The sequence below is a fragment of the Pogoniulus pusillus genome, chromosome 27 (assembly GCF_015220805.1).
Source record: "Pogoniulus pusillus isolate bPogPus1 chromosome 27, bPogPus1.pri, whole genome shotgun sequence".
NCBI classification, from domain to species: Eukaryota; Metazoa; Chordata; class Aves; order Piciformes; family Lybiidae; genus Pogoniulus; species Pogoniulus pusillus.
In genome coordinates, this window is record NC_087290.1 from 12,406,803 (window position 1) to 12,434,129 (window position 27,327).

General features: G+C 52.7%; 1 protein-coding gene across 1 annotated transcript; it reads right to left on the minus strand.

Annotated features, from left to right (window-relative positions):
- Nucleotides 1-254: 254 nt before the first annotated feature.
- WSCD1 (WSC domain containing 1) lies at nt 255-27,327 on the minus strand. The gene is made up of 9 exons (XM_064166709.1): nt 26,274-27,327; nt 17,805-18,460; nt 12,945-13,059; nt 12,058-12,242; nt 8,860-8,981; nt 6,163-6,307; nt 4,833-4,997; nt 3,985-4,185; nt 255-1,970 (listed from the first exon to the last, which is right to left on the minus strand). Exons 2-9 carry the CDS (start codon nt 18,229-18,231, stop codon nt 1,618-1,620), a joined length of 1,713 nt encoding a protein of 570 aa, XP_064022779.1. The 5' UTR covers nt 18,232-18,460; nt 26,274-27,327; the 3' UTR covers nt 255-1,617.

Consider the following 27,327-nt stretch of genomic DNA (forward strand, 5'->3'; position numbering starts at 1 on the left):
TTCCCCTGTGAGCCAGCTCAGACAATCCCCATCCTGTGCCACCTCCTTATGACCCATGGGGCCTTTGCTGTTGGGGACTGGAATGGGGAATGAGGACCCCCAGTGAGGCTTGTGCCAGCCCTAGGGTCCTAAGCACAAGAAGAATGTCCTAAGCACAAGGAGAAGCCACACATGGAGCTGGGGGTTGGGTTCCTTCTAACCCCTAACATCCTGTGATCCTGTGGAGCACAAAGAGGGAGAGACTGAGGCCAAAGTGTGCTCTGTGTCCTGTATTTTTTACAGCACCAATGATACACAGGCAGAGGGAGTCCTGCTCCCTTTACACAAACTTCTTTTATTTAAACCAGGGGGTTCAACCAATTCTTTGAGGAATTCTTTATTTCACACCAACAAAAGCATCTTGCAGCAGGGCAGCCCCTTAGGTCGTGTGGTTTAACCACCTCAGACCTGCTCTAGCAGCTCCTGCCCACAGGCAGGGACCACGAGGCCATCCCACACTGTGCTGCCACCACAGACAAGAGCCCAGCATGGGATGGAACAAACCACAGGAACCACAGTGAGAAACAAACCACACTGCTGCTAGGGCTGGCTCTGGAGAGCAGCTTAACACTTTTCAGACTGGACTGCCAGCCTTCCTGCATGGATGACAGGTGACATCCTGCCTGTGCTGGGCATCATCTCTGTTGCCCCTTGTCCAGGCTCACGTCACTGCTGCCTGGCCATAGCTGCTTCTAGCACCAAGTGCACCGAGCGTGGTGACATTTGGCCCCAGTGTGACCAACCATGGCTCTCCTGGTATGGAGAGGAAGTCACAGAAACCTGTGCTGAGCACAGCTTGGATGGCAGTCCCTCCTCTCCCACCTTTCTGGAGCCAGCTCTTGGGTCTGTTTGGTCCTGGTGCCACGCAGGGATTTGTGTTTTCACTCTATGGGACCCCAGCCAAGCACCTCACTGTGGGGGGCTGCTGCTGTGCTCCCACCTCCCTACAGAGCTCATGTGGTCGTGCTCATCCTGCAGGAACACCTGGGGTTGGTCCTGGAGCACTTTTCTGCCCGGCATCCTGACTGCCCTTGCCCAGTGGTGCTTTTCTCTCCCTGCCCCTCTGGGACCGCTGTGGCAGGTGCCTGGAGCAGCAAAGTCAGCGGAAGGGAGCTCCTGGGCTGTATGAAGCAGCAAGCAGCTGAATTTCTGCCCTGCTCCAATGAAAAGGGCCAAGACTTTTCCCCCTCCCTCTGGGTACATCCATTATAACAGAGTCCCAGTAGCCCAGGCAGGTCTGTGGTGGCAGCAGGGGTAGAAGGCAGAGTGGGTGCCTGCTGCAGAGGCAGAGATGCTCCCTGGGAGGCTCCAGGCAGGGAGTGGCACAGGCAAGTAGACACCAACAGCTTTTTTGCCTTGCTTTATAACCCAATTTCCATCCTTCATTGCTTGTCTCCTGGAGCACTTAGTGCCCTGAAGAACACCCAGGAGTGGAGGGAATTTGCACTGCTCAGCAGCCTCCACAAGCATCTTAGCTCGAGCAGCTCTAAAGCTCTGGTCTATTTTTTTCTGGGTTTTTTGGGTTTTTTTTTCTAGAAAAGATTTTATTTTTAAACAGAGCAGAGTGCTGCCAGGCTATCATCTTGGCACATACTCTCTGGGCAGCCCTGTGAAGTTTCTTTCCCTCAGGGCTTCATCCACTGTCAGGATGTATCTGTCGATGAGATCTTTCATTTCCTGGGTGAATGGCTCAAAATCCTTTTGCTTAGCACCAGACCGCTTGAAGTTCCCATCCCTGTTGTTCTCCACGCAGAGCAGCCTGTCCTCAGTCACTGTCATGTTCAGGAACTCCACCATCTCCTTCAGCTTGGGGATGAGGCTCTGCTTCAGCTCCTCGTAGTGCACAACCAGCAGGCGCTTGCCATACTTCAGCCAGTCCAGGACGTGGGATGCCCACCACGAGGCGTAGCTGTTGACAAAGTCAGGCCACTCTGCAGGCAGAATCACAGAGCCATGGAATGTCAGGGGCTGGCAGGGACCTCCAAAGCTCATCCAGCCCAACCCCCCTGCCAGAGCAGGATCACCCAGAGCAGATCACACTGGAATGCATCCAGACAGTTCTTGAATATCTCCAGAGAAGGAGACTCCACAACCCCCCTGGGCAGCCTGCTCCAGTGCTCTGTCACCCTCACAGGGAAAAAATTCCTCCTCATGTTTACATGAAACTTTCTGTGCCTCAGCTTTCATCCAGTGCCCCTTGTCCTGTCACTGGGCATCACCCAGCAGAGCCTGGCTCCAGCCTCCTGGCACTCACATCTACATATTGATAACCACTGATGAGGTCACCTCTCGGTCTCTTCTCCAAGCAGCACAGCCCCAGCTCCCTCAGGCTTTCCTCATAACAGCATCTTTGTGGCTCTGTGCTGGACTCTCTCAAGCAGTTCTATGTCCCTCTTGAACTGCGGGGCCCAGAACTGGACACAGCACTCCAGATCTGGCCTCACCAGGGTAGAGTCGAGAGGCAGGAGAACCTCTCTTGACCTATTAACCACAGCCCTTCTAATACACCCCAGAATGGCACTGCCCCTCCTGGCTATGAGTGCACACTGCTGGCTCATGGGCAACCTCCCACCAACCAGGATCCCCAAATCCTTCTCCCCTTTGTTGCCTTCCAACAGGTCAGTCCCCAACCTATCCCTGGGGTTGTTCTTTCCCAGGTGCCAGACTCTACACTTGCCCTTGCTGAATTTCATTCAATTTTTCCCTGCCACCTCTCAGCCTGTGCAAGTCTGTGGCAGTCACAGCACCCAGCTTGGTGTCATCAGCAAACTTGCTGGTAGTGCACTCCGTGCCCTTATCCAGGTCATTGGTCCCAGTACTGACCCCTGTGGGATCCCACTAGTCACAGACCTCCAACTAGACTCCAGCTCACTGACTGCAACTCCCTGGCTTCTTCCCTTCAAGCAGTTCCCAAAGAAATAAGATTAGTGTGGACAATTCTTCATCTCCCATTTCTGTCAGCTGGGAGGGATGCAAAGTCATCTGCCAGGATCACAGGGGCAAAACTTACTGAATTGTTTTCCCACCTTTACCTTGGGCATTGATGACCTCTCCATCCCTGCTTGCTGTCTGTGATGATTGGATGTCCTTAGTCCCAGCTAAAGCTTTTGGGCTGGGCAAAGAGAATTTGTGGCTTCAACATAACAATTTGTCATTTGCAGCACAGGAAAGCCATTTCCCTCCAGAATTTCTCTCTTTTCTAAGGGCTACTTGGTCTGTTTTTTGATGAATAGGTCTTGAGTTGTGACTGATGGAAGATGATACATGAAATTGGGAAAGAAATATGCTGTGATAGAGGAGGCCTCCCCTCCAGCCCTGTGCTGTGTGCTTTGCCAAAGCACAGCTGTAACTCCTACAACGTGCACAGGGAGAAATGCAAGAGCCTCTGCTCTGCTGCAGTGGGGAGGTCGCAGCTGCCTCATCCAGCTGGCCAAGGGCATGCACAGTGTGGGGCAGGCACCTTCTGAGGTCTCTGTGTGTGTTCAAGGAGCACTGAGTCCCAAGCCCCTTACTGCCATTGCCTTTCTTTATCTGCAGTGCAGTAGCACCTGTGCAGTGTTGTAAAACCTCCTTCAGAGCAGGCTGTGCTCCACTGACCCCTCCACATCTTACACTGTGTTTCTTGTGCCTATTGCCTACTGCAGGGACAAATTTTCTCCACCTCACACAGCCTGGTGGATGGGTGTCATGCCTGGAGGTGCTTGCCCTGCCAGCTGCACCATGGCAGCAGTGCTGCTGCATGCCTGTGCCCACAGCACCACTGCACTGCTGCTCTCCTTTCCGTGGGGGTGGATGTAGGGACCTGAGTGCGTCTGAGTGCTTTTGGAACTGCTCTCTGCTGCAGTGGGACTCCTGTCGCTGCACGGCCACACTCAGGCCTGCTCCTGACATGCCGTGAAGGCAGGGTTTGAAGCCTGCAGGGGCAGCCCTGGGGCACAGCCTCACCTTTGCTGTGCCAGGCGCGGTCGGTGGCGTAGCCCAGGTGCCCGGCGTATTTCCGGTTGAACTCGGCCACCAGCGACTTGTAAGGGTTCCTGATCAGCAGGATGGCAGAGTCAAACATCTCGATCTCTGTCCTGCCACTCTCGTGGGTCTTCACACAGATGGTCCTCCTGCTCCTCCAGTGGTCCTTCTCCCCTTTAAAGCCTGGTGTACAAGACAGGGTTGTTGGCTTGGTCACTCGTACGCCTGTGCCTGGCATGGGTCACTCCCCACAGTGCTGCAGAGCTGCTGTGGAAGTCCCAAGTCACACCAGTGGTGGGGCCAGGGTGTGGGGCATGCACTGGCAGCCTGGCTTTCCTCCTCTGGCAGCCTGGCTTTCTTCCCCTGGCAGCCTGGCTTTCCTCCCCTGGCAATAGCTTTCTCAGCACCTCACTGCAAAAGGGCAGCTTCTCACAGGGCCAGTGCTTGGTGGGTGCTGAGCCCTCCGAGTGATCAGGAACACTGCAAAGTTCAGTCCTTGTGTGACTGAAGGATCTCACCCTCAGGGTTTAGTTGACTGCTTTTCATCAACTGGTCTGGACCAGCTTCTTGGCTGGGAGCTGTGCACATGCCCAGCAGCACCAGTGCAAGCGATGGGCACATTGTGCAGATGGCAGCCTGGCCGTAGCCCATGAGAGCAGCTGCCAGGCTCAGCGTGGTGCTGGAGCAGGGGCCCTGCCCTGTCTGTGCCAGGTGAGGCCGTGTTCAGATCCTGCCAAACACACCCACAGGGACAGGCTGTGCTGGCTCCAAGCAGACACCAGAATGAGTGAGTAAGGCTTTGGACCTTGGGTGGACTCTGGGCAGGGTACCTTTGTTGTAGAGGGCTCCGTCGAAGTAGTAGCTGCCTGTGTAGTACCCGGTGGCATGCTCGATCAGGTGCCGTGCCCACGTGTTGCCAGCCCCAGGGAAGCTCGACAGAGCAACGAAGACTTTGGATTTGGTGGCCAAGAACTTCCTGTCTGTGCAGCGAGTGTCTGTGAGGGTAAGGAATCACAGAATGGTCTGGAAGGGACCTCAGAGCTCATCTGCTCCAACCTCCCCACCATGCCCAGGGACACCTCTCAACTAGACTCAGCTGCTCACAGCCTCATCCATCCTGGCTTTAGACACCTCCAGGGAGGAGGTAGCCACAGCCTCCCTGGGCAGCCTGTTCCAGAGTCTCACCACCCTCATACTGAAGAACTTCTTCCTTAGCTCCAGTCTAACCCTGCTCTGCCTCAGCTTCAAACCATTCCCCTTTGTCCTGTTTCTAGCCTTCCTGTAGGATCCCTTCATCTAAGCTTCAGCTACACCTCTGTGCTGCTGCTCCTCTCTCGGGGGCCAGACAGCCACCAGCCCACACTGCATTCCTCTCCCATGTGGCTGAGACATCTGCTTCCCATCCCCAAATCCTAACCTTATTTCCTAGTGTGCCAGCAAGGATAGGATGAGAACCAGTGCCGAGCCTCTGTGATGACTCAACAAGAAGCCAGGAAATAAATTAGGGAATTACTCTCCTCATTCTTCAAAGCAGCCTCAGAATGAAGCCATGGCTGGAAAGTTCCAGCACAGTTCAAGGCAGGTTGTCTTCTGCTACTACTGATCTACACAGGTGTGGGAAGTAGTTGCAACTTGATGAAAGCAAAGCTTCTTGCAGGAGCTTTTCATATGCTAGGGTCTGCAGTCCACCTCTGAATTGGGAGATGGAGAGGGGGTGTAAAAGGGGTGTTGAGTTAAAGCAGCAATTCCAAGAAGCAACAAGGTTGTTGGATTGGAAGCCTGTGAGAAGTCTCCCTGAGCTAAGTGTGCACCACTGTGGATCAGGTTGCTGCTGCCCCTTCAGTGGTTTGCAGCATTGGAGCCTTCCTCCCGGCTTTGTTTTCTGGCTGTGAAACATGCAGATAGGTAACTGGTTTAGAGGAAGATGGGCAGAGCAAAACTGGAGCCTGCAGAGCTGCCTTGGTGGCTGTGTGGCACGGGCACCAGGTGTGTGTTTAAGGAGCGGAACTGGAACCAGAGTGTGGGGCCCCCAGGGTGCTGCATGGCTTGGGATGAGCCCTGTTCCGCCTGCACAGTGATTGCATTTCTGGGGCAGGGAGGTTGTGCTGCTTAAGGAGAGAAGGGGAAGGTGCCCACTCACCAGCGAGGCTGGGACCATACCTTGCACCGGCGTCTGATAGACCTGGCAGTACCCAGCCTGGCCGGCGCTGCAGAGCTGCCCATCAGCGCCGTGGCGCAATGGGAAGCGCCCGGTGGGGTACCCACAGTAGCACTCCTGCCCTGGGATGACTGCCAAGGGGAACTCCTATGGAGGAGAGAAAATAGATGAGCAAACGGATGGCGCAGCAGCAGCTGCCCAGGGGTGCTGCTGTGCAGGCAGAAATCGATCTGCGCCCGGCTGCTGGCAAGAGCAGAGCTGCGCCTCAGCTCCTGCTTCTGACGCTGCTGCTGCCTCTCTCTGCACAGCAGGTTCCTGACAGCTGGGCTCCAGACCAGGTCTTGGAAAGCTGCAGAATTCACAGCACTCTGGGTTTTTTCTTTGCTCATAATTTTAGGCTATTCCTGCAGCACTTAGTAGATGATTCCACCTGGAAAACCCGTCCTTATTTACCCCCAGAATGAGCATTTGGAACTGGAGCATCTGTTCAACTTCCACTCATCTTCCCCCAAACTGAGGGGGAAGCTGTTAAGAGGTTTGCCTTATGCAGATGATTTTACCAGAGGTTGTGTGAGGGAAACTTGCCCTTAAATGTGAAGAATTTAAGCCAAGAAGGAAATTTACACCCACTAGCTGCTGCAAGACCATGCTTAAAAATAGAGAGAAAGAAGTCAAGCCATGGCAGAAGGCTGTCTGCTAGCCTGACTTCCTCAAGGTCTGCAACACAGACCTGAGAGAGGGCCCAAGAGCTGCTCTGGACATTGCTGGAGAAGCTCTTTAGGAATGTGATGCCAAGGCATTCTGGCACACCCCTCCAGAGGGAGGATGGCAGTCAGAGGGCTGCCCCTGAGGCAGCAGGGCTTCTGTGCCCAGGACTGGGCTACCAGGTGGCTGTTACTTGGCTTCACAGTCCCCTGGCTCTCTTAGTGGCACTGGGGTGTGCCCTGCTGGTGTGCAGGGCCTGTAGTGACAGGATGAGGGCAGTGGCTTCAAACTAGTGAAGAGGAGATTTAAATTGGATGTTAGGAATAAGTTCTGCACCAAGAGGCTGTTGGAACACTGTGACAGGTTGCCCAGGGAAGTGGTTGAGGTCCCATCCCTGCAGATATTCAAGGTGAGGCTGGACAGGGCTCTGAGTAGCCTGATCTAGTGGAGGATGTCCCTGCTGAGTGCAGGAGATTGGACTGGATGACCTTTGGAGGTCTTTTCCAACCCAGACTGCTCTATGATGTGTGGCCACAGAACAGCTGAGGGACACTTGGGGGCTCTTTGAGCACAGAACATCCAGTTCCACCGATTCCATCTCAACACTTTTTGCCTTTTAAAAGTCTTTTGGAGTCTGGGAGCACCTGACAGGACTGCTGAGCAGCTTATCTCTCACTCTTCCCCACGTGTTCATCCTCTGATAAGGAGTCAAATCCAACACATGTGCCATCTGTGCCCAAACAGCCAACATTTGCTTAGTGAATGAGAGATGACATTGTCAGAAACTATTTACAGATGTGATCCAAGGGCAGAAAGGTTCTGTTTCTGCCTGCAAACAGAAATTTTTCTTTTACACCAAAGCAGCCTTTCTCTGTTTGAGAAATAAATCAGCATCCTGGCCCTCAAACACAGACTAGAATCAAAATGTGCCTGGTGCCTCGTGGCAAGTGGCACCTGCAGGCTTTTCTGGAAGGCTTGGAGTTCTGTGAAGAATCACAGACTCACAGAACTCTCAGGGCTGGAAGAGACCTCAAGGATCATCCAGTTCCAACCTCGCTGCCACAGGCAGGGACACCTCACACTAGATCAGGTTGCCCAGGGCTAGAAGGTACCTCAAGGATCATCCAGTTCCAACCTCTCTGCCACAGGCAGAACACTTCACACTAGATCAGGTTGCCCAGAGCCACATCTAGCCTGGCCTTAAAAACTTCCAGGGATGAGGCTTCCACCACCACGGTGAAGAACAATTTACTAAGTTCTTCCAACCTAAATCTACTCTTCTCTAGCTTGGGAGGAGGAGCCCTAAGGAACCACTGCTCCTTGCTTCTGCCCAAGGAACCACTGCTCCCTGCTTCTGCCCAAGGAACCACTGCTCCCTGCTTCTGCCCAAGGAACCACTGCTCCCTGCTTCTGCCCAAGGAACCACTGCTCCTTGCTTCTGCCCAAGGAACCACTGCTCCTTGCTTCTGCCCAAGGAACCACTGCTCCCTGCTTCTGCCCAAGGAACCACTGCTCCTTGCTTCTGCCCAAGGAACCACTGCTCCCTGCTTCTGCCTAAGGAACCACTGCTCCCTGCTTCTGCCCAAGGAACCACTGCTCCCTGCTTCTGCCCAAGGAACCACTGCTCCTTGCTTCTGCCTAAGGAACCACTGCTCCCTGCTTCTGCCCAAGGAACCACTGCTCCCTGCTTCTGCCCAAGGAACCACTGCTCCCTGCTTCTGCCCAGGGAACCACTGCTCCCTGCTTCTGCCCAAGGAACCACTGCTCCCTGCTTCTGCCCAGGGAACCACTGCTCCCTGCTTCTGCCTGGTGCTGGACACTGGGACCGATGCATCTCTGGGCACTTACTCTGAGTTTTGGCCTTTAGAACCTCATTTACAAGTTCAGAGCTCTGAGGACTCCTCTCTGCTGTTCCCTCAGGAGATTAAAATTTAAAATAAGGGAGAAAAAAAAAAACAGAAGAAGAAAAGATGTGAAAGGAGAACTGTTCTTACTTTCTTGGAGCAAAATTCAGAGCACATCTCCACCGTCAAATTGGGCTGTAGCAAAGAGGCTGGGAAGGTGTCTGTTAAATTCTCTGGAGCTCTAAAACACCCTCGATAGATAACATTCCTCCCTGCAGGGATAGGAAAGAGGTTTCTTCTGAGAAAACAATGTCCATAGTATCCTGCCTCTTTCACAAAGAACAATATTAGGCTGAGAAGCTAAAAAAAAAAATAAAATCCGAAAGGAATAAAATTAATTTTCTCTTGCAAACGCTGTAGAAAGAAGAGAAATGGAATGACAGAAACCAGGATACCCACTAGAAAGATGTGTTGCAAAATCCCGTGGTATTGAAAGCAGCGCAGGCCTGTAGCTTTGTGTGACCACTGAAAGCAGGGCTGCAGCAAAGGCTTTCAATTAAATTCCACCAGTGGAGGGCATTGCTATTGTCTGCGAGTGGCAGCTTCCTCCCGAAGAGATGCTTTCCTCTGAAAGACTTCAAAGCCCTGATAAAAATCTACAAAGCTGCCCATGATCTGCACCAGAAAAGCAAAGCAATTCAAAGGAGTCCCAAAAAACCACCCCAGGGACTTGTCCTCCTGCCCGGCTACTGGCTCGCTGAGCTGCCCCTCTCCTCTTCCCACTTGCTTTCTTTTCAGGCCGAGGGACTTTGCTGCAGCCTTCAAAATCCAACCCAGGCTTTTGTGAGCTGCTCAGGAAGAAGAGAGCTTCCTTCAAGTCCTTGGCAGCAGCCTCTGATCTCACCTGCTCCTCTATGAACACCACCGAGCTTGCCAGAATTGCTCTGGTGTTTGCATCACTGTGACTGAAGTCAGGATTTGGCCCAAATCCTCGTTCCCAGCAGCAGTACAATTTTCCCTCCTGCTTAAGAGAGAAATGTCCCCTGCCAGAACCAATGGCAGCCCCAAAGCCCCCATGGACCTCAGTGCCCCAGGCTGGGCTGTGTGTTGGCATTGTACAATGAGCTGGGAATGGCAAGGAAGAGAAGAACCTTGTGTGGCTGGTCAGGAGAGGACAAAGTCTGCCTTGTAGGACACTTCTGTGAGCCTCAGGATTTTGTGGGCTCTAGGAAAGTGGAAAATTCCTTCACTTCATCTCTCTGTGCTAACTCTCTGCTGACAGGATTCGATTAGCATGACCAGCAGAGAGAAAGGTGGATTGGGGAACGAAGCTGCATCTTCCCAGCCCTGCTTCACAGCCACTGGCTGCCTTCAGCCACTCCCCAGAACTGCTGTGGGAAATATGTTGGATGCCAGCAGAGAAGCAGGGCAGTCTGAAAGGAAAAGTTTGGTTCTGCATAAATTCCCTGGCAGAAAGGCCCAGGTTCTCCATCCTCAGCCACCATCAGTCTAAGGAGGAGCAGCTCATGGTGCCCAGGGAGCGAGGCTGGAAAGGGGGAGGTGAGGGGTGGAGAGGGTAGCTGGCAAACCCATGGCTGGGAAGGTTCAAATGGAGATGCCCCTGGATCTGCTCTGGGAAGATGCACATGGAGATGCCCCTGGATCTGCTCTGGGAAGGTTTAAATGGAGATGCTCCTGGATCTGCCCTGGGAAAGTTCAAATGGATATGCCCCTGGATCTGCCCTGGGAAGGTTCAGATGAATATGCCACTGGATCTGCTCTGAGAAGGTTCAAATGGAGATGCCACTGGATTTGCCCTGGGAAGCTTCAAATGGATATGCCCCTGGATCTGCCCTGGGAAGCTTCAAATGGAGATGCCACTGGATCTGCTCTGAGAAGGTTCAAATGGATATGCCACTGGATCTGCTCTGGGAAGGTTAAAATGGAGATGGCCCTGGATCTGCTCTGGGAAGGTTTACATGGAGATGCTCCTGGATCTGCCCTGGGAAAGTTCAAATGGATATGCCACTGGATTTGCCCTGGGAAGGTTCAAATGGAGATGCCCCTCGATCTGCTCTGGGAAGATGCACATGGAGATGCCCCTGGATCTGCTCTGAGAAGATTCGCATGGAGATGCCACTGGATCTGCTCTGCTCTCTGTAGCACACAGAGTAAGTCACAGATGCTGCTGCAGATCCAGAGTTACTTTCCAATACTCTTGTTCCTCGTGATTAATGCTTCTGTTGGTCCCTCAGCCAGCTTGTGGCAGTGGGATTCTTCAAACAGTCAAATATCAGGTATCACAAAGAGCAAACAAAACACAAATCTAGCTCCAGGCTGGATTAATTTGATGACTAATTCACTAATACTCCAGGAAAAAAAAAAAAAGCAAGTGCAGCCTTTCTCTGTGCAATATGGATATAGATTTTATGCTGAAGACTTAAACAGTGATGCATGCCCTGGGAAAGCTGCCAACGTGCCTGTCAGCCTGACACTAGCAATTTAGGTCTGTGTACCTTTGATATATAATTTATATGTAGGTAGGTGGATTTTTGTACAAACCTTGACTTGTCTGTAAGAAGAAATGAAGTACCATCAATACTGGCACAGCCTAAGGTCCTGGTGCTGCTTCTCAGCAAATAACATCTGTAAGGTCTGGTGAGCCTGCCAAAAGTAAAGGCTGCTCAGCTGTTTAGCTGCTTTCTGTGCTTTGTGTTGGCCCAGAGGTTTCTCTCCCATGGTAGCTAATTGAAGGACAAGCAGCAGCAGAGTTGTCATCGACAGATGAAAGAAAAATCCCAGCTGCCACTGGGAGTCCTTGGAGGAGCAGAACTCTGCAGCCTAACTTCTGGCACTTAGGAAAGAGCTTGGTGTGTGTCCCTCTCTGCTCTCTGCTGGCTCTCCTGCTGCAGTCACCTAGGGCTGGCTTTGTTTAGGGTCACTGCTGGTGGCATCACTACAAGGGCGTTTCTGCACCCACTCTCAGGGTTGTTTCTTGAACAGGCAGGGTTGTCCCTCTGCAGCGGGAGCAAAAGGGAGCAGACCTGCGGCTGGATCTCTGCTGCTGCAGACACTGCGCTGTGCTCGGCTCTGCCCACGTGGCGGCCCCCGGGCAGCCATGCCAGGCACGGCTCGCCGCTCCCGGGCGCTGACCGGCGCTGCTATTTCGGGGAGGGAGCCAGGGAGCAGACCAGCAGCGAATGGACACTGTGCCCCACGGGCACCTCTGTCCTTCGCTGCTCCCACCCGCGGTGACGGCGGCAGCGGGGACAGCGCAGGCAGCCATGGCAGCTCCCCGCGGGGCACAGGGCGCAGCAGCCACCTCTCCCCGCTCGCATGCCCACTTACGTCGCCTGGCCGCTGCCCGCAGCTCCTCCACCCTGTAGACAGAGAGCCTGTTGACCCCTCCGCAGACGGAGCCCTTCTCCCCCTTGCACTCGCTGTTGCACTCCTCGGGCTTGGCGGCGCTGGCTGGCAGCTGGTTCCCGCAGTAGCACTCTGCGCCGTACGCCAGCCCTGCCAAGGCATAGGCCCTGCGGGAGCAAAGCCGGGCACCGTTGGCATGGCTGCCCTGCCCGTCCCCCAGCTACACCCAGCACGGCTCCAGAGCAGCCAGCGCTGGAGACCAGCGTGGCCTCCTCCAGGACAGGCTTGTGCCTTTCCCATGGGAGCAGAGTTGGGCCCCTGCCTGCCCAGTGCCACAGCAGAGATGGCTGTGCCCATGCAGGTGGTGCCCAGAGCTACCCCTCTGGGTCTGGATCAGGACTGTATAGGCAGGTTTAGAGTGACACAAGAAAATGCCCTCCCAGAGGTTCTGTTAATTGGGCATTTTGGGTCCAGTCAGGTCATTTCCAAATGCCCCAGCCAAGGCTAAGCCATTGCTGGAATGGTAGGTAGCAGGGGCTGGCTCCCTGCCACCATGCCAGCTCCAGCAGGCACCACAGGCTGCCAGTGCCTCCTGCGACCGAAGACTTGGGCTAGAGGGCAACAGCTGACAAATATCTAACAGAAGAGTAATTTGTGATCAGTGCAACAGGTCAGATAGAGCAGATCAGAGCTATCACTGGGAGAACAGGCAGCACTGAAACAGGACTTGAAGTGAGGCAGCAGAGCTGTGCCATGCCTGAAGGTACCAGACAATCTCTGCTTTCACAGATGCTCTGTGCTTAACCTGTGCCTGCTCTGCCCAGCTCTAATTCCATTCCACCTGATGCAGTGGAAGAAGTGCCACTCACCTCTCAGCACAAGCTTCCTGACAGTGGGACACTGTCATTTTCCTTAAGTCATAGAACACAGCTCCCTTCAGCGTCCTCTCCCTCGAGTCATCGCTGAAGCATCCCACATAGGTGCCTGTGTGCACATGAAACCAGGGTTAGGCAACGGAGACAGGGAGAGGGGAAACCATCTAGCAGCTGTCCAATGCCTCATGCTGCAAGCAGGGCTGGACTAGCTCTGCCAGAACCTGCCAGGACCCCAGGGCCCTGCTGCTCTGCAGACCTGTCTGTAGGTGCTGATGAAGGGCCAAGCTCACATGTCCAGTAGAAGTGACCAGAAGGAAAATCAGCCTCAGCCCTTTGCTGGGTTCCTGGAAGCACTCCTGCCTTGCAGAGCCTACAGCCACCCCAGAGCCCCCTGCTTGGCTCCATCTCTTTGGTGGCAAAGCTTAGAAGGTTTCTGAGGTTGATGAGGAGGAGGAGGAGGAGATAGCCTTTCACATGGAGCACAAGCCTCATGAGAAGAGGCTGAGGGAGCTGGGGGTGTTCAGTCTGAAGGGAGTCTGTAGCCAGGTGGGGTTGGTCTCTTCTCCCAGGCAACCAGCAACAGAACAAGGGGACACAGCCTCAAGTTGTGCCAGGGGAGGTCTAGGCTGGATGTTAGGAGGAAGTTGTTGGTAGAGAGAGTGATTGGCATTGGAATGGGCTGCCCAGGGAGGTGGTGGTGTTGCTGTCCCTGGAGGTGTTCAAGAAAAGCCTGGCTGGGGCACTTAGTGCCATGGTCTGGTTGATTGGCTAGGGCTGGGTGCTAGGTTGGACTGGATGAGCTTGGAGGTCTCTTCCAACCTGGTTGATTCTATGATTCTACGGAATAAACACTGAGAAATCTGCTTGGATTTCCCCCAAGTTCTCTTGAAACTCTCTAGCTGCTAATGACCTGGTGCAAGAGAAATGTTTTACACAATCAATCTCCTGTGGGTATGAGGAGCTCTGTTAAAGCTATAATGAAATGATAACTTCAGTCATAACTAGGCAGCACTCTCCAGCTATCACATTGATCTCTCTCTCCAGTGCAGATGACTCTCTCAAAATATGCTTTGCTTAGCATATGAAAGATAAATATTTCTCTTAGGCTTCATCCTGTCTTAAGCCTCCTTTTTTTTTGTTGTTGTTGTTGTCATGAACAAAATGCTATAAAAAACCAGCCCATTTTTCTAATATGTTTGGAAGGCTGATGTGGAGCCCCCGCTGCTATGCAGCAGTTGAGTCTATATGAGTACATTTTATCATTAAAACACAAAGGAAGAAAGGAAATTTGATTTTGGAGGAGCAGCACTGAGGTGATAACACAAGGAAATTAAATAACGAGCTGCGGACAGGAAGAGAATATAATGAAAAATGAAAACATAAAGCATTGTATTAACAAGAAAATCATCCCTAAGCAAAAAGGAACTGGAGGCTGCTTGAAGAGAGGTTTTTTTGGAGGCAGGGTAACAAATCAAACCCTTAAATGTTCCAAACACAACAGCAGATCTCAAGCCCTGCACATTGGTCATTTGCAAACATGCAATTAGAAGATTCCCAAGCTGTGAATGCCCCCACCCCAGCATGCTGCTAGGAGAAGGGAATCCCATGCCTGCAGTAAGGATGGTCTGGATCCTGCTGGGGGCTTTCCATAAGGGTACAGAATCATAGAATGTCAGGGGCTGGAAGGGACCTCCAAAGCTCATCCAGCCCAACCCCCCTGCCAGAGCAGGATCTCCTAGACCAGATCACACAGGAACACATCCAGGCAGGCTTTGAATATCTCCAGAGAGGGAGACTCCACAACCCCCCTGGGCAGCCTGCTCCAGGGTTCTGTCACCCTCACAGGTTAAAAAATTCACCTCATGTTTCAGTGAAACTTCCTATGCCTCAGCTTCCACCCAGTGCCCCTTGTCCTGTCACTGGGCATCACCCAGCAGTGCCTGGCTCCAGCCTCCTGGCACTCACCCTGCACATATTTATGAACACTGCTGAGGTCACCTCTCAGTCTTCTCCTCTCCAAACAGCACGGCCCCAGCTCACTCAGGCTCTCCTCATGAGAGGTGTTCCATTCCCTTCATCATCTGTGTGGCTCTGGGGGTACTTTGATTCGAACCAGTAGCAGCAGTAAACTCAGCATGTGGGGCCAGAGGGGCTGAGCTGGGAGGAAGGAGCAGCCCAGCTGGCACACCAGTGTCACCCTGCTCCCACCATCCCTCCCACACTGCTGCCAGCCCTGCAGCAACATCTCATTGGGGTCCTCCTATGAGTACCACAGGATCACACAGGGTCACAGAATCACCCACCCAAACCCCCAGTGCTGCAGTGTGGAGGTACAACTCAACAGGGCATCCATCATGTGCCCTACTTTAGCACCTGGAGAAGAGCAGCCTGAGAGGGGATCTTATAAATGCATTTAAGTATCTGTAGGGTGGAGGTTGTGAAGATGGGGCCAGACTCTTTTCAGTGATGCCCAGTGACAGGACAAGGAGCAGCAGGTACAAACAAGAACCCAGGAGGTTCCACATGAGCAGGAGGAGAAAAGTGTTTGCTGTGAGGGTGCTGGAGGCCTGGAGCAGGCTGCCCAGAGAGGTTGTGCAGTCTCCTTCTCTGGCCGTTGTGATCCTGGGCAAGCTGCTGTGGGTGCCCCTGCTTTAGCAGGAGGGCTTGGACTGGATGATCTTCAGAGGTCTCTTCCAACCCCTATACCTTTCTATGATTCTATTCTGTGATCTCATTGCTCTCCCTCCCTTGTGGCCCCCTCGCATCTCCCCAGGCAGCACTTCACCTGGGCCCCTCCTTGTCACATCAGCAGCTGAGCCCAGGGTGTCTGCTGAACGAAGCAGCAGAGCTTTGTCAGTATCAAATACTGATTTTCTGAGGGACAGGTACAGACCCGGTAGCCTGTGTGATTCTGTTCTGCTGCTGTGCATCAAGAGCTTAACAAAGTAAGTGGTGAGCAAAGGCAGCAGAAGGCACATTTGCTGCAGGTGAAGGTGTGTCTTGTGCCCGCAGGGAGCCGGCAGTGTCTGTGTCCAGCCCTTCCCAGTGGGGACAGTGATAGGAATGGCAACAGGACTTCTCCCCAGAGCTTTCTGCTCCCCTACACCAGGCTGGGCCACTGGTGTGCAGGATGCAGTAGCTGCAACCTCCCCTTTCATGCTTGTCCGTAGGTTCTGAGCACCCAGGCTGTGTGCCAGGGGCGTGCCATGAAATGCAGTGTGGGGCTCTCTGGAAGACATCTGCAGGTTGCAGCCACCGAAACCTGCTATTGACAGGATGTTACTAAGTGCCCCTGGAGCACTCTTGGAAGCTCCAGCTTGCTGCTTCAGGTAACTCCAGCAGTTAGGGCTTGCCTGAGTCATGCTGTGTGACTCATCTTCCACACAGCACCTATCACCCTCTTGTTCCCAGTTCTGACAATTCACTCAGTAGGAGGCACGAGCTGGAACCCATTTTGTGTTTTTTTTTTGCAGAAGGTGCCCCTTTGTTTGGGTAAATTTATTCAACAAACTGAAGAGCAGCTTAGTAATGTGGTGTCTAGTCAGGCAGATCCCAGCCCTGATCCACTGCCACTGCAACAGCTCAAAGAACAACTCTTCTAAGAGGCAATGGATCAAAGACTGCAAGCCCATGGTTTGATGCTGCAGCCCTCAGAGCACAGTCACTCACTTAGCTTGAATCCTGCTGCTTCCTCTGTTGGGCTTCTCAAGGGGGCTTGTCTTTGATCCAGGAGGATTGAGTGGCCCACACCTTGTCTCCTGGCTGGGGACTGAGTGGCTGGAGAGCAGCCAGGAGGAAAGGGACCTGGGGGTACTGATAGATAGTAAGCTGAAGATGAGCCAGCAGTGTGCCCAGGTGGCCAAGAGAGCCAATGGCATCCTGGCCTGCATCAGGAACAGTGTGGCCAGCAGGACAAGGGAGGTTATTCTTCCCCTGTACTCAGCACTGGTCAGACCACACCTTGAGTACTGTGTCCAGTTCTGGGCCCCTCAATTCAAGAGAGATGTTGAGGTGCTGGAACATGTCCAGAGAAGGGCAACAAAGCTGGTGAGGGGCCTGGAGTACAAATCCAATGAGGAGAGGCTGAGGGAGCTGGGGTTGTTTAGCCTGGAGAAAAGGAGGCTCAGGGGTGATCTTATTACTGTCTACAACTACCTGAAGGGAGGATGTAGCCAGGTGGGGGGTGGCCTCTTCTCCCAGGCAACCAGCAATAGAACAAGGAGACACAGTCTCAAGTTGTGCCAGGGGAGGTATAGGCTGGATATTAGGAAGAAGTTCTTCACAGAGAGAGTGATTGGCATTGGAATGGGCTGCCCAGGGAGGTGGTGGAGGCACCGTCCCTGGGGGTCTTCAAGCAAAGCCTGGCTGAGGCACTTAGTGCCATGGTCTAGTTGATTGGATAGGGCTGGGTGCTAGGTTGGACTGGATGACCTTGGAGGTCTCTTCCAACCTGGTTGATTCTATGATTCTATGATTAAGGACAGTGGTCACAGAGGGCAGGGCAGGGCCAGCAAATGTGTTTGCGAGAGCAGAATTTAGTACAGAAAACTTTAGCAGCCAAGAGGCACTCCTGGACCTTAGCTGTGCTGTGGTTTTGGGTAGTTAATTTAATAATCCCCACATTGAAAGCGTTCTCTGCTCTGAGAAAGAAAATCAATTAATCAGGGATCATCTCTGCCTGCTTGAGGGGAAAATAATTCAAATTAGGGAAAGGTATTTCACTGCCTGGGCTTCCACTTAATCAACAGCAACAGCTCTGTGGAGAAGGCACAGCTCAGGCACGTCAGGACTGGGCTTTGGCCGGTGTGGACATGCAAGAAGAGGGTTGAAGCAGGGCAGGGTTGTGTCCCTTACCTTTGTGCTCAGCAGTGTGCTTCATTGCTTTGAAGCCCACAGTCTGCATGGGCTCCTGGTCGCTGATGAACCTGTGCAACCACCTTCTCCTCAGCTGCCTGAGCTCCAGGTTGCGGGACACAAGCCAGCGTGGGCTGTGCCACTGCTCCAGGGCTGGCTCCTGCAGCGTGTCCGTGCCCACCAGCAGCCTGGCACCTTGCCGGGGGTTCTGCAGTGTCCTGGGGTCTCCCATCCCAGCCCCGGGCGTCCCATCCAGCACCGGCAGGGCCTGGCTAGCGGAGGTCCCCCGTGAGCCCTGCTGCATCACCAGGCGCGTCCGCTGCAGCAGCAGCAGGCTGCCAGCCATCAGGTAAGCTGCCGTGAGGAAGAAGAGCAGGAACTGGGTCCGACGGAGAAACTTCTGTAGCCTGAAGAAAGCTTTGGCCATGCCCTTGCCGAACCCGGGCCCCTCACTCCTCCCGACGGGCCCTTGGATCTCCTCCCATAAGTTCAGCCCATCACTTTGGTGCCTTCTGGCTGGCTGGCGGTGGCAGAGGGAGGAGCTGGTGTGGTGCTGCCGCTGGCCTCAGGCGTCCAGCTGGCCACAGGGCTCCACGCACACCCGTGGCGATGCCATCGTCGTGCTCTGCCGAGCTGCCCAACAGCGATGCTGAAACCTGGAACACCAAGGGGGGAGGTTGGCTCACAGCCAAAGAGAACATAGCCATCATCCGGGTGACCCTCCCACCCCCACCCCTTCAGCTTCTGCCACTGAGCATTTCTCCATCTGTTGTTTCTAGCGATGCCCTTTAGAAACTCTAATCCCACGGGAACGATTGATTAAGCAGAAGCCAGTTTCAGATCTTCAGCCTTGCTTTTTATCACACCCCCCCCTCCCCTTTTTTTTTTCCCCTTTTGTTTAACTTGGAACACACAAGAAATACCTTTCTGGTGAGGTTATTTCTCTTGGGATGCTCAGGAGAAAAGTTGTGAGCTACAGATCTGCTCAGTAAGTTTCTGCCCACTACTGGGAGCAGGACGAGTGTGGAGCAGTACAGCATTGTCACAGGCAGAAGATTACAAACTTACACCTCGAAAGAAGGCCTGCTTATGGCCTGGGGCTGCCCAGGCAGGTGGTGGAGTCACCCACCCTGGATGTGTTTAATGGTCATTTGAATGTGGTGCTTGGGGATATGGCTTAAGGTGAACCTTGTAGAGTAGGGTTCTAAGTTGGACTTGGCAATCCTGAGAGGCTTCGCCAACCTGAACATTTCTGTGATTCTTCTGTCAACAGCCAACATCTCCACCCTTTGCCAGAGGCTGGAACAGGCAGCCACAGTGCAGGCATCTTCTGGGGAAGGTATTACCAAATTCCTTCCTTTCAGCCAAACAGTAGCTAAGCTACGAATGCAGATCAGAAGGAAACAGCAGAGCGAGTGTGTGGGGACGAGGGAAGCTGCATCGGCTCACAGTAGCTAATAATCGTTAATCTCTTTGCAGTGCAATCAAGTCAGGCTTTGTGCTGGGAGGGTGTTTGGGATTCTGAGCCGACAGAGGTGCTATGCACAGTGCTTTAAAGGAGTCCAGGGACCTTGCTGTTTGGTTTAGTAGATTTTTGTTGCCAAAGACTGAGGTGTGGATATGCATGGACAAAAACTAGTGAAGGTTTGGCAGAAGCTAATGCCAAGTTTCCTCTTGCCCACTTCTGAGCTTTGCAGAGCTCAGCTGTGCTGATGTATACCATGATGGGATTGTATGGGCAAGAAAAGCTTCTTTGTGCACTAGGGAACCTTTAACCTCCTGCAGCAAATAAAAGCTGGCATCTCCCCATAAGTTCCTGTTTTCCCAGTCAATCACTTCTCTGTGGAGCCAGACAAGTGTGGAGAAAAGATGCAGAGCTTTCCAGAAAAGAAAATATTATGGCTCTGGCTTAGCTTGCAATTGGGGCACACTCTTGAAATCCACAGTCCTGGCAGAGAAACATCCAAGCCTTGCATTTCTGCCTGAAGTGTCTGATGTAGCTCTGTGGATATTCACCGATGCCTCTCTCTTAAACAGATACTACCAATTAAGTCTCCTTTTCATTTAGTTCTGCAACTTCTTTCTACCTGAAGCAACAATCATTGAACCATAGAATGTTTTGGGCTGGAAAGGACCTCCAAAGGCCATCCAGTCCAGCCCCCATCCTACAGTCAGCAGAGACATCCTCAACTGTCGAGGATGCCCTTGACAGAGCCCTGTTGGAGCCTCACCTTGAATAACTCCATGCTCAACCACTTCCCTGGGCAATCTGTTCAATCAAAACTAAAGCTCAAAAACTAGGCTAAACCCACATTAAAGTCCAGCTGGGTCTTTGCCATTTGAGTCTGAACTCCTTTTGTGTGACCTTGCAGCTTCAATTGCCAAATGAGCCTGGCAAAAGGCAAGGGGTCTCTGTCTTCTGATCATAGAATCATAGAATGGTTTAGGTTGGAAGGGACCTCAAAACTCATCCAGTTCCAACCCCCTGCCATAGGCAGGGACTCCTCTCACTAGAACAGGTCACTCAAGGCTTCAGCCAGCATAGTCTTAAACACCTCCAGGGAGGGAGAATCCACAAGCTCCCTGGGCAACCTGTGCCAGTGTTTCACCATCTCAGATAAGCTGGGTAGTCTTGAGGACCTGATTTAGGTGCTTTCAAGTATTTTTTTGCTTAAAGCTCATGTCTGCTGCTTTCAATTGTAGAGGACTGAGTAATACTCACAGATATTCTGGGTGCCCAACTGAACATTCTCCAAGAACCTGGGGGAGCAAGTAGGTGCCAAGGGTGCGAGGCTTTGGCATGCTGCAGTAACTAAAGGAGACTTTCTCCACTGCAGAAGGCAACACAGCTCCCTTCTGCTCAGCTCCAAAGCCAAAGCAAACCCATTGATTTACACCAGCTGAAGAGCTGACCCCTAAAGTTAAATTATTGAAAATCTCTGATCAACGTTGTGAGTGCTCAGGAATTACAGTAAAAGGGTCAGGAGTAGCTCGGCAGATGAACAGTGAATTAGTCATAATTAGATACTGCAGGTTGTTACTGCACTGATTTATCTGGAGGAATAGAGTCTGTCACACAGGTACTGTCTGATTCACCAGCTGTTCCACCACGGGGCTACTGGCAATCTCAGCCTCTCCCAAATGAGTGCAGCCTGGAAGAAAGATGGAGGGGGGGTGCAGCTATTCGAGGTGCTAAGCGGGCAGTGAGGCTTGGTGGGCGAGGAGGCAGCCACACGCCTCAGTGGTGATGCCTAAGCACACTGCTTGAGTTGTCCCCTGTGAGGCAGAGAGATGCCCCCTCCAAAATGCTCCTGCAGTGCCTGGTTGGTGAGATGATGATGGCTGCAGTCAGTCAAAAGTTTAAGGTGTTTCCCCCTCTACCAGCAAGATGAGACTAGGACACTTGATCAGACTTGCAGTCATCTTTACCCAGCTGTAACTCAGGGCTTCACAGCCATTTGGGTGTGTTCACAAAGTGATGGACTCACAATGTTAAGAGATGCTTTGAGCCAAAGCTCTCCAGTATGTCCAGGTCACTTGCCTGCAGCAGCAGGAGCCTTCTGGTGTCATTCACCAGCAATGCTGAGAGCCACAGCTGGACTGGAGTAAGACAGCAAAGCTGTGGAGCAGAGGTTGGGTGTTATGCCTGAAACTACATCAGTGACCCTCCCAGTGCCACTGCGTGTTTGAGCAGATCTCAGTTGGTTTCTTTGTGGTTGCAGTGTTGCAAAATGCAGTAGCTTGAAGTGCATCACCTCCATGAGGAGGTCCAGGTAGAGTATGGTAATACCTCCTGGTGCTAGGAGGGTCAGGTCTGGACACTACCTGCCCAAACAATGCCTGTGCAGGGTGAAAGGTGCTGCCTCCTGTGCTGGCAGGATGAAAACCCTGCTGTGCAGAGGGAAACTGGCCAAGGTACCCAACCCCAGTTAAGTATGCAGCAGGCTCTGCATCCAAACATCAAAACCCCTTTGAGATCTGTCTTGAGCTGTTTACCGGGGAGAAGCTGCCTCTGGGTCCCTAAAGGGTAACTTTGCCTGTGCCCAACGACTGGAAAAGTTTGAACAGTACCAGGCAGTTTTACTGCAGTCAATATGACAGATATAAATTACCTCCAGATGCATTCACCCTCAGTGCAGTTGCCATGACAGTACATTGTAGTAAAACCCAACCAAATAAATAAGCAGCCTCTCCGCCCACAGCAACTGCTGCAGATCTGCAACTCAAGAATTAAATGTTGCTTTTTAGTGGGGGGAGAAATAGCAGAGTGCTGCTGCCATTAGGGAAAAAAAAAAAGGCAAAAACAAAAAAGCCCACAAAAATCAGTTGATTATTCCTTAAACTGCTTATTGCAGTATCATCAAAGTATGCCTAAAAGAATAGAAGTGCATCACTTCTGGTGATGATGTTAAAAAGGAAGGAGAAAGGAGGATGTGAACTAATATCCAGGGGTGGTAAATGTATCTTTTGTCCTTTTCACTTGAAATGAATGAAGTGGAAGGAAAGTCAAGAAAGAATAAAGGGACACAGTCTCCAGTTGTGCCGGGGTAGGTCTAGGCTGGATGTTAGGAGGAAGTTCTTCACAGAGAGAGTGATTGGCATTGGAATGGGCTGCCCAGGGAGGTGGTGGAGGCACCGTCCCTGGAGGTCTTCAAGAAAAGACTGGATGAGGCACTTAGTGCCATGGTCTGGTTGACTGGATGGGGCTGGGGGATAGGTTGGACTGGATGAGCCTGGAGGTCTCTTCCAACCTGGTTGATTCTATGATTCTATGATTCTGTTCCTATTTATCACTTCTCACAGCCAAAGGGGGGTTTTAGGACCATATTAATTGAGAGATGAGTTAGTAAAATGATAAAATGATAATTGAAAGGAGTTTGAGATGGGCAGTGAGGACTGCTAACAGCAAGAGAAGACCTCCAAGTGAAGAGAATGAGGGAAAGGTTAACACTGCAACCAAAAAAAAAAAAGGGAAAAAAGGGAAATAATTAGCACTGGGTTGCATTCACTTCACTTCTCACTGTCTCTGGGAAGCCAACATCTTAACAGCAGTATCCCTCTAACTCTGGCATCACTTGATCGCCAGTGGATTTGCTGGCTGTAGCCAAGTTTCCAGACCACTATCCCAGCACTAGGGAATCCTCCTGAGCACTGGTGCAGGCAGTTATTTGCTCCTTCAGGCTCTGTCAGGATTCAGGGAACTTTTTGCTACAAGAAAGAGCAAGCCAGTGCCTTGGTCTCACAAAGTGTGGCAGAAGATGTCAGAGGAGGCAGCTGCAGCAGTAGAGTTGTAAAGAGACACGGAACAATTGCAGACTTCTTGGCAATTAACACTTCTAGCTGAGGAGCAGCTGGAGAGTTCCAGGGGAAGACTGAATACTTTCAGTGGTGCTATGAAAGCTGGGAAAGGCTGAAGGCAGCAAAGATCAGCCCCTGGCTTGCAGGTGAAGAGTTCTCAGTTGAGGGCTGTGCCTTCATAGGTTGCTCAGTGCAGAACCTCAGGACAGCACCGCAGTGATGGCTGCAGCTCATCAGTAGCTGATCTTGCCTAAAGACCAGCAGGGTTTTGCAAATTCAGAGTTCCTGGCATGGAAGCAAGGCTGTTCTCTGTTGTAAACTGAAGGGAACTGGACTCACAAACACTATTTTTAGAAAAATCCATCCCTCTTCCATGTTCCTCCTCTCTTTTGTCAGCCCTGAGGACAAATGTCAGTCAGGACCTAGCTGAAGGACTTGGCTTGCAGCCTTTCTTTTGGATACACGCTGGCCATTTTCTTGAGGCTGTTTGGAAAGTCAAAGCCAGCATCACACTGTGTGAATGAACATACTAAAATTCTTGAGAAGCTGCACATTTGATAGTGGGATCCTGTCAAATATTTGCAGTTCCCTTTCATTGTGATAGCTAAAAGCATCCTGAGTAACCCAGAGCTATCTGCCAGGGTCGGTCCTGAGATGGCCAAGAGCAAGTGCTTCTCACAGCCAGGCATGGGTAGAGCCCTCTCTGGAGTTTTGAGAAAGGGGGTTGGAAAGATGACAAAGGTGAGCTGTGTCCCCTCACACTTCCAGTGGAATTGTCAGAGAAATTCTACATTATCCCAGAAATAAGGAAAGTGGATCCCATTTGACTGGAAAGCAGCACATGCTCTGTAGATCAGAAAGAAATGTCTTGGCACTCTGCTGCCTTACTAAAACCCACTCAGATCAAGACACTGGTAATAGATTTTGCCTCAGGTCCGTTGTGACTTTTCCTGGCTCCTCAAGAAAGTGTCACATGGAATTCTCTAATTTAATGGAATGTAGGAATTGATGCAAAGGAAAAGGAAAATCCCAACAACTTTCACGGAAAAGAAAGGAATTTTGGGAACAAAAGTTGCTGTGATGTTCATTTCCTTCACCAGCTTAAACACATACCTGAGGGATCAGGTCAGTGAGCTATAACCTGATGGTAACCAATGCCATGGTTGACCTTTCTGGCCATTACACTGCAATGTTCAAATGAGGTCCATTTAGAATCCCCAACCTGACCTTTGCAGAGCATTTAACTTCAGATGGAGAGGGAGAAACACCCTCTGCCTCAGGGCCTGGCAGGTTTCTTCCTCATCTCTTCCTAAGTCACTTCCAGTTGTTTGATTTTGAGAATAATTTAGCTTTTAAGTATTTCTAGAAAGTTAACTCTCCCACCTCTTTCTCATCAAAGTGAAGCTTATTATCTAGGGGTTTTCAGTAGTGAGGGCACCTAAGTGAAGGGATCTGCAGCCCTTCCTGGCCACTGAAGCTCCAGCTCCCCTAGCAGGAGACCTGGCCCTAATGTCTGAGCTTTCAGAAGCACTTCTAACTTGCAAAGTTTTGCTTGCTAGAGGGTGGGTCTGTGCCGACTCTCTGCACCTTCCTCCCCGTGAGCAACTCCTCCCTACCACAGCGCTGCTCTGAGTGTCTCTTCCAGCACAAGAAGAGCTCTGCCAACACACCAGAGCTGGGGCAGAAGCACCACAAATCCTCCACACACTGCAGCCTGAGAGCTTTCCAGCAAGTTTACCACTGCCTGGTACAAGGGTGCCTGCTACCAGATGTAATCAGACCGCAGAGTTATCTTTGATGCTGATGCTGGGTTAAAGTTGGGAACTGTGATAAATATAGCAGAAAAAAAAATCCATGGATAGCAGAAAGATGGAGAAGAACTCTCTAGTCCATGAACAAGTCAGATCAAGTTGCAAATACCCAGGGTAGAAATAGAGGTGATATCCACTGTGTGCAGTCTGAGGAGGTTGACAGCTGATGGGTAACTCAGCTTTGGAAGTGAAAGGGATTGGCAGAAAACAGAGCTGCAGCCTGAGGCTGGAGAGTCACTGCCAACTTGTGCCAATTTGGTCACAGCAGCTCTTTCGCTAGCTTTTTTTGGAGGCCAATTTTGCAGCACAGGTAGGTAATAACTCTGTTGGTGAAGGCAGCAGCCTGTGGTGAGGGGATGCAGAGGAGTCTGCAGGAAGCAGCTGGTCCAGGAAGGTTTTGTGAGACAGAGTGCTGACTTGGGAAGTGTTCAGTGATGGTGTGTGAGGAAGCACACCGTGGTGACAGGGCATCTCTCTCATTAACTCCACATTAGCATGATCAGGACTATGCCCCTATGGATGGAGACATGTGCTCCTACCTGCATTTTCTACACATGGAGATGTGCCTGCATTTTGTTCAGACAGGAAAGGGTGCTCGAAAGATAACCTGCAGTCTGCTCTCACCATTCCCTGACACGCTGAGACCTATCAGCAAACTGCATCCTTGAGCCTAGAAAGTATTTTGATCGATAACAGACCATTTGTGCATAATGTAGAGATCCCTTTGATATTAAGAACTCAACCACCCAGCAAATGATGCCTTATCTGCAATTCCTAAAAAGCCCAGCATGGTTCTGTGGCCAGAGGCTGAAGTTTTGCAAGAGACTGTTGTAAAAAAATGTACCAGGTATTGATTTCTGCCTCAGCCCACGGCAGCCAGGGGTCCCTTCCTGCGTGTTAGGAGATCTACTGGGATTAAAATGCCGCGCAGATCCGTATCTAAATCACAAGTATTTTAAGCACGGCTGTCACAGACCCTCAGCACCCCCATTTCTGCAGCACCCAGCCGTGTTTATCCAGCAGGATGCACCTCGGGGGCTGCGCAGGGCAGCGGGCACCCTGCCTGCCCAGGTTGTGATACACACACCCCCGCCTCGTCCCTGCGACTCTCCGAATGCGGTGTTTGGGGTTGGGAGCCTCGCCGAAAGGTACCTCCCGAGTAGACCCTAGCCAGGGGAAGCTCCGCGGCCGAGCTGCCGGAGCCTGGCTGCCGGGGGTGCGCGCAGTGAATCCGGCCCCGCTCGGGCTGCGGCGATGCCCAGCCCCAGCCGCCGCTAAAAGTTGTCTGGCGATGCTGTGGGAGCCGGCTGACGAGCAGCCTGCAGCGGCGGGTGGTGCGAGCAAAGGGGAGCAAACTCACCGTTCCGTCACGGCCGAGGAGCTCCCGCTGCAGCCAGGCACAGCCCCAGCCAGTCCAGCGCGGCGCGGCAGCGGCTGCAGCGCATCTCCGGCGGCGGTAAATCCGCTCCTTGCCCTTCCCGCTGATCCTCCTGCTGCCTCCCGGCTCCAGCGCACAGCCCCAGTCCCGCCGGGATCGTCCCTGCCGCCGCTCTGGGCAGCGCTGCCCGGCCCCGCACACGCTCCCGGCTCCCCGGTGCCCGCGGCTCAGCGCGGCGGGGCGCGGGGGTCCTGCGCCGTGCGGGGGCTGCCGGGGGGGCCTCGCTCCATGGCCGCCGGGAGCCCCGACGCTGCCGAATGCCCGGCCCGGGCGCACACTCGCGTTCCGTGAGGCTCCGCTTGGTGCAGCGGAGCCGGTCCGTTCCTGACTGCCGGGCGAGAGAGCTCCGCCGCCGCTTCTCGATCGCTGCGCTCGCCCCGATGCACGGCGCGGCCCCGGCTGGGGGCGGAGCGGCGGCGGGCGGGAGGCCCCGGTGCGACCAGCAGAGCGGCTGCTCCCGGGGCGCTACGGCCGAGCCGCTTCCCACTGGGGGGGGGGCAGAGTTCTCGGGAGCTGCTCAGGATGCGCGAAGCCTTCCCAAGGGCCAGGGGGGCCCGGGAGACCGAGACTCCCGCAGCCTCCCGCCACCAGCTCGGAGATTTCGGGTAGCAATTTGTTATTCTGGGCACAGGTGGAGAGAAGTAAATTATGTATAAATGCCAGAGCTGAAAGACGGTTTGCTCGGTGTCCTCATGCTGTGCTGCTCTGCTTTCCTCTGCTCTCTGCTTTCCTCGGTCCTGCTCTGCTCTCCCTGTGCTGCTCTGCTCTCCTCTGCGCTGCTTTGCTGCTTCGCTGCAGCCACGGACTGCTTTCTGCTGCTGCTGCTTCGTGCGGAGATTGACCTGTTTGTAACGACTCTTTATTATGCCTTAGCATCTGCATTTAAATGGCAGCAAGCTGCCCGCCGGTAGCTCCCTGTGGTTTTGAGGCACCCCCATTGCCTTTCCGTCTTTACATGATGCCTGAGAACACTGAT

Coding starts and splice junctions, on each gene's coding strand:
- WSCD1 (XM_064166709.1), bottom strand. CDS start 18,231: ATGGCCAAAGCTTTCTTCAGGCTACAGAAGTTTCTCCGTCGGACCCAG. Junction 8,982..12,057: donor GCGGGCAGCGGCCAGGCGAC/GTAAGTGGGCAT, acceptor CTATCCCTGCAG/GGAGGAATGTTATCTATCGA. Junction 4,998..6,162: donor CTATCAGACGCCGGTGCAAG/GTATGGTCCCAG, acceptor TTACCCTCACAG/ACACTCGCTGCACAGACAGG.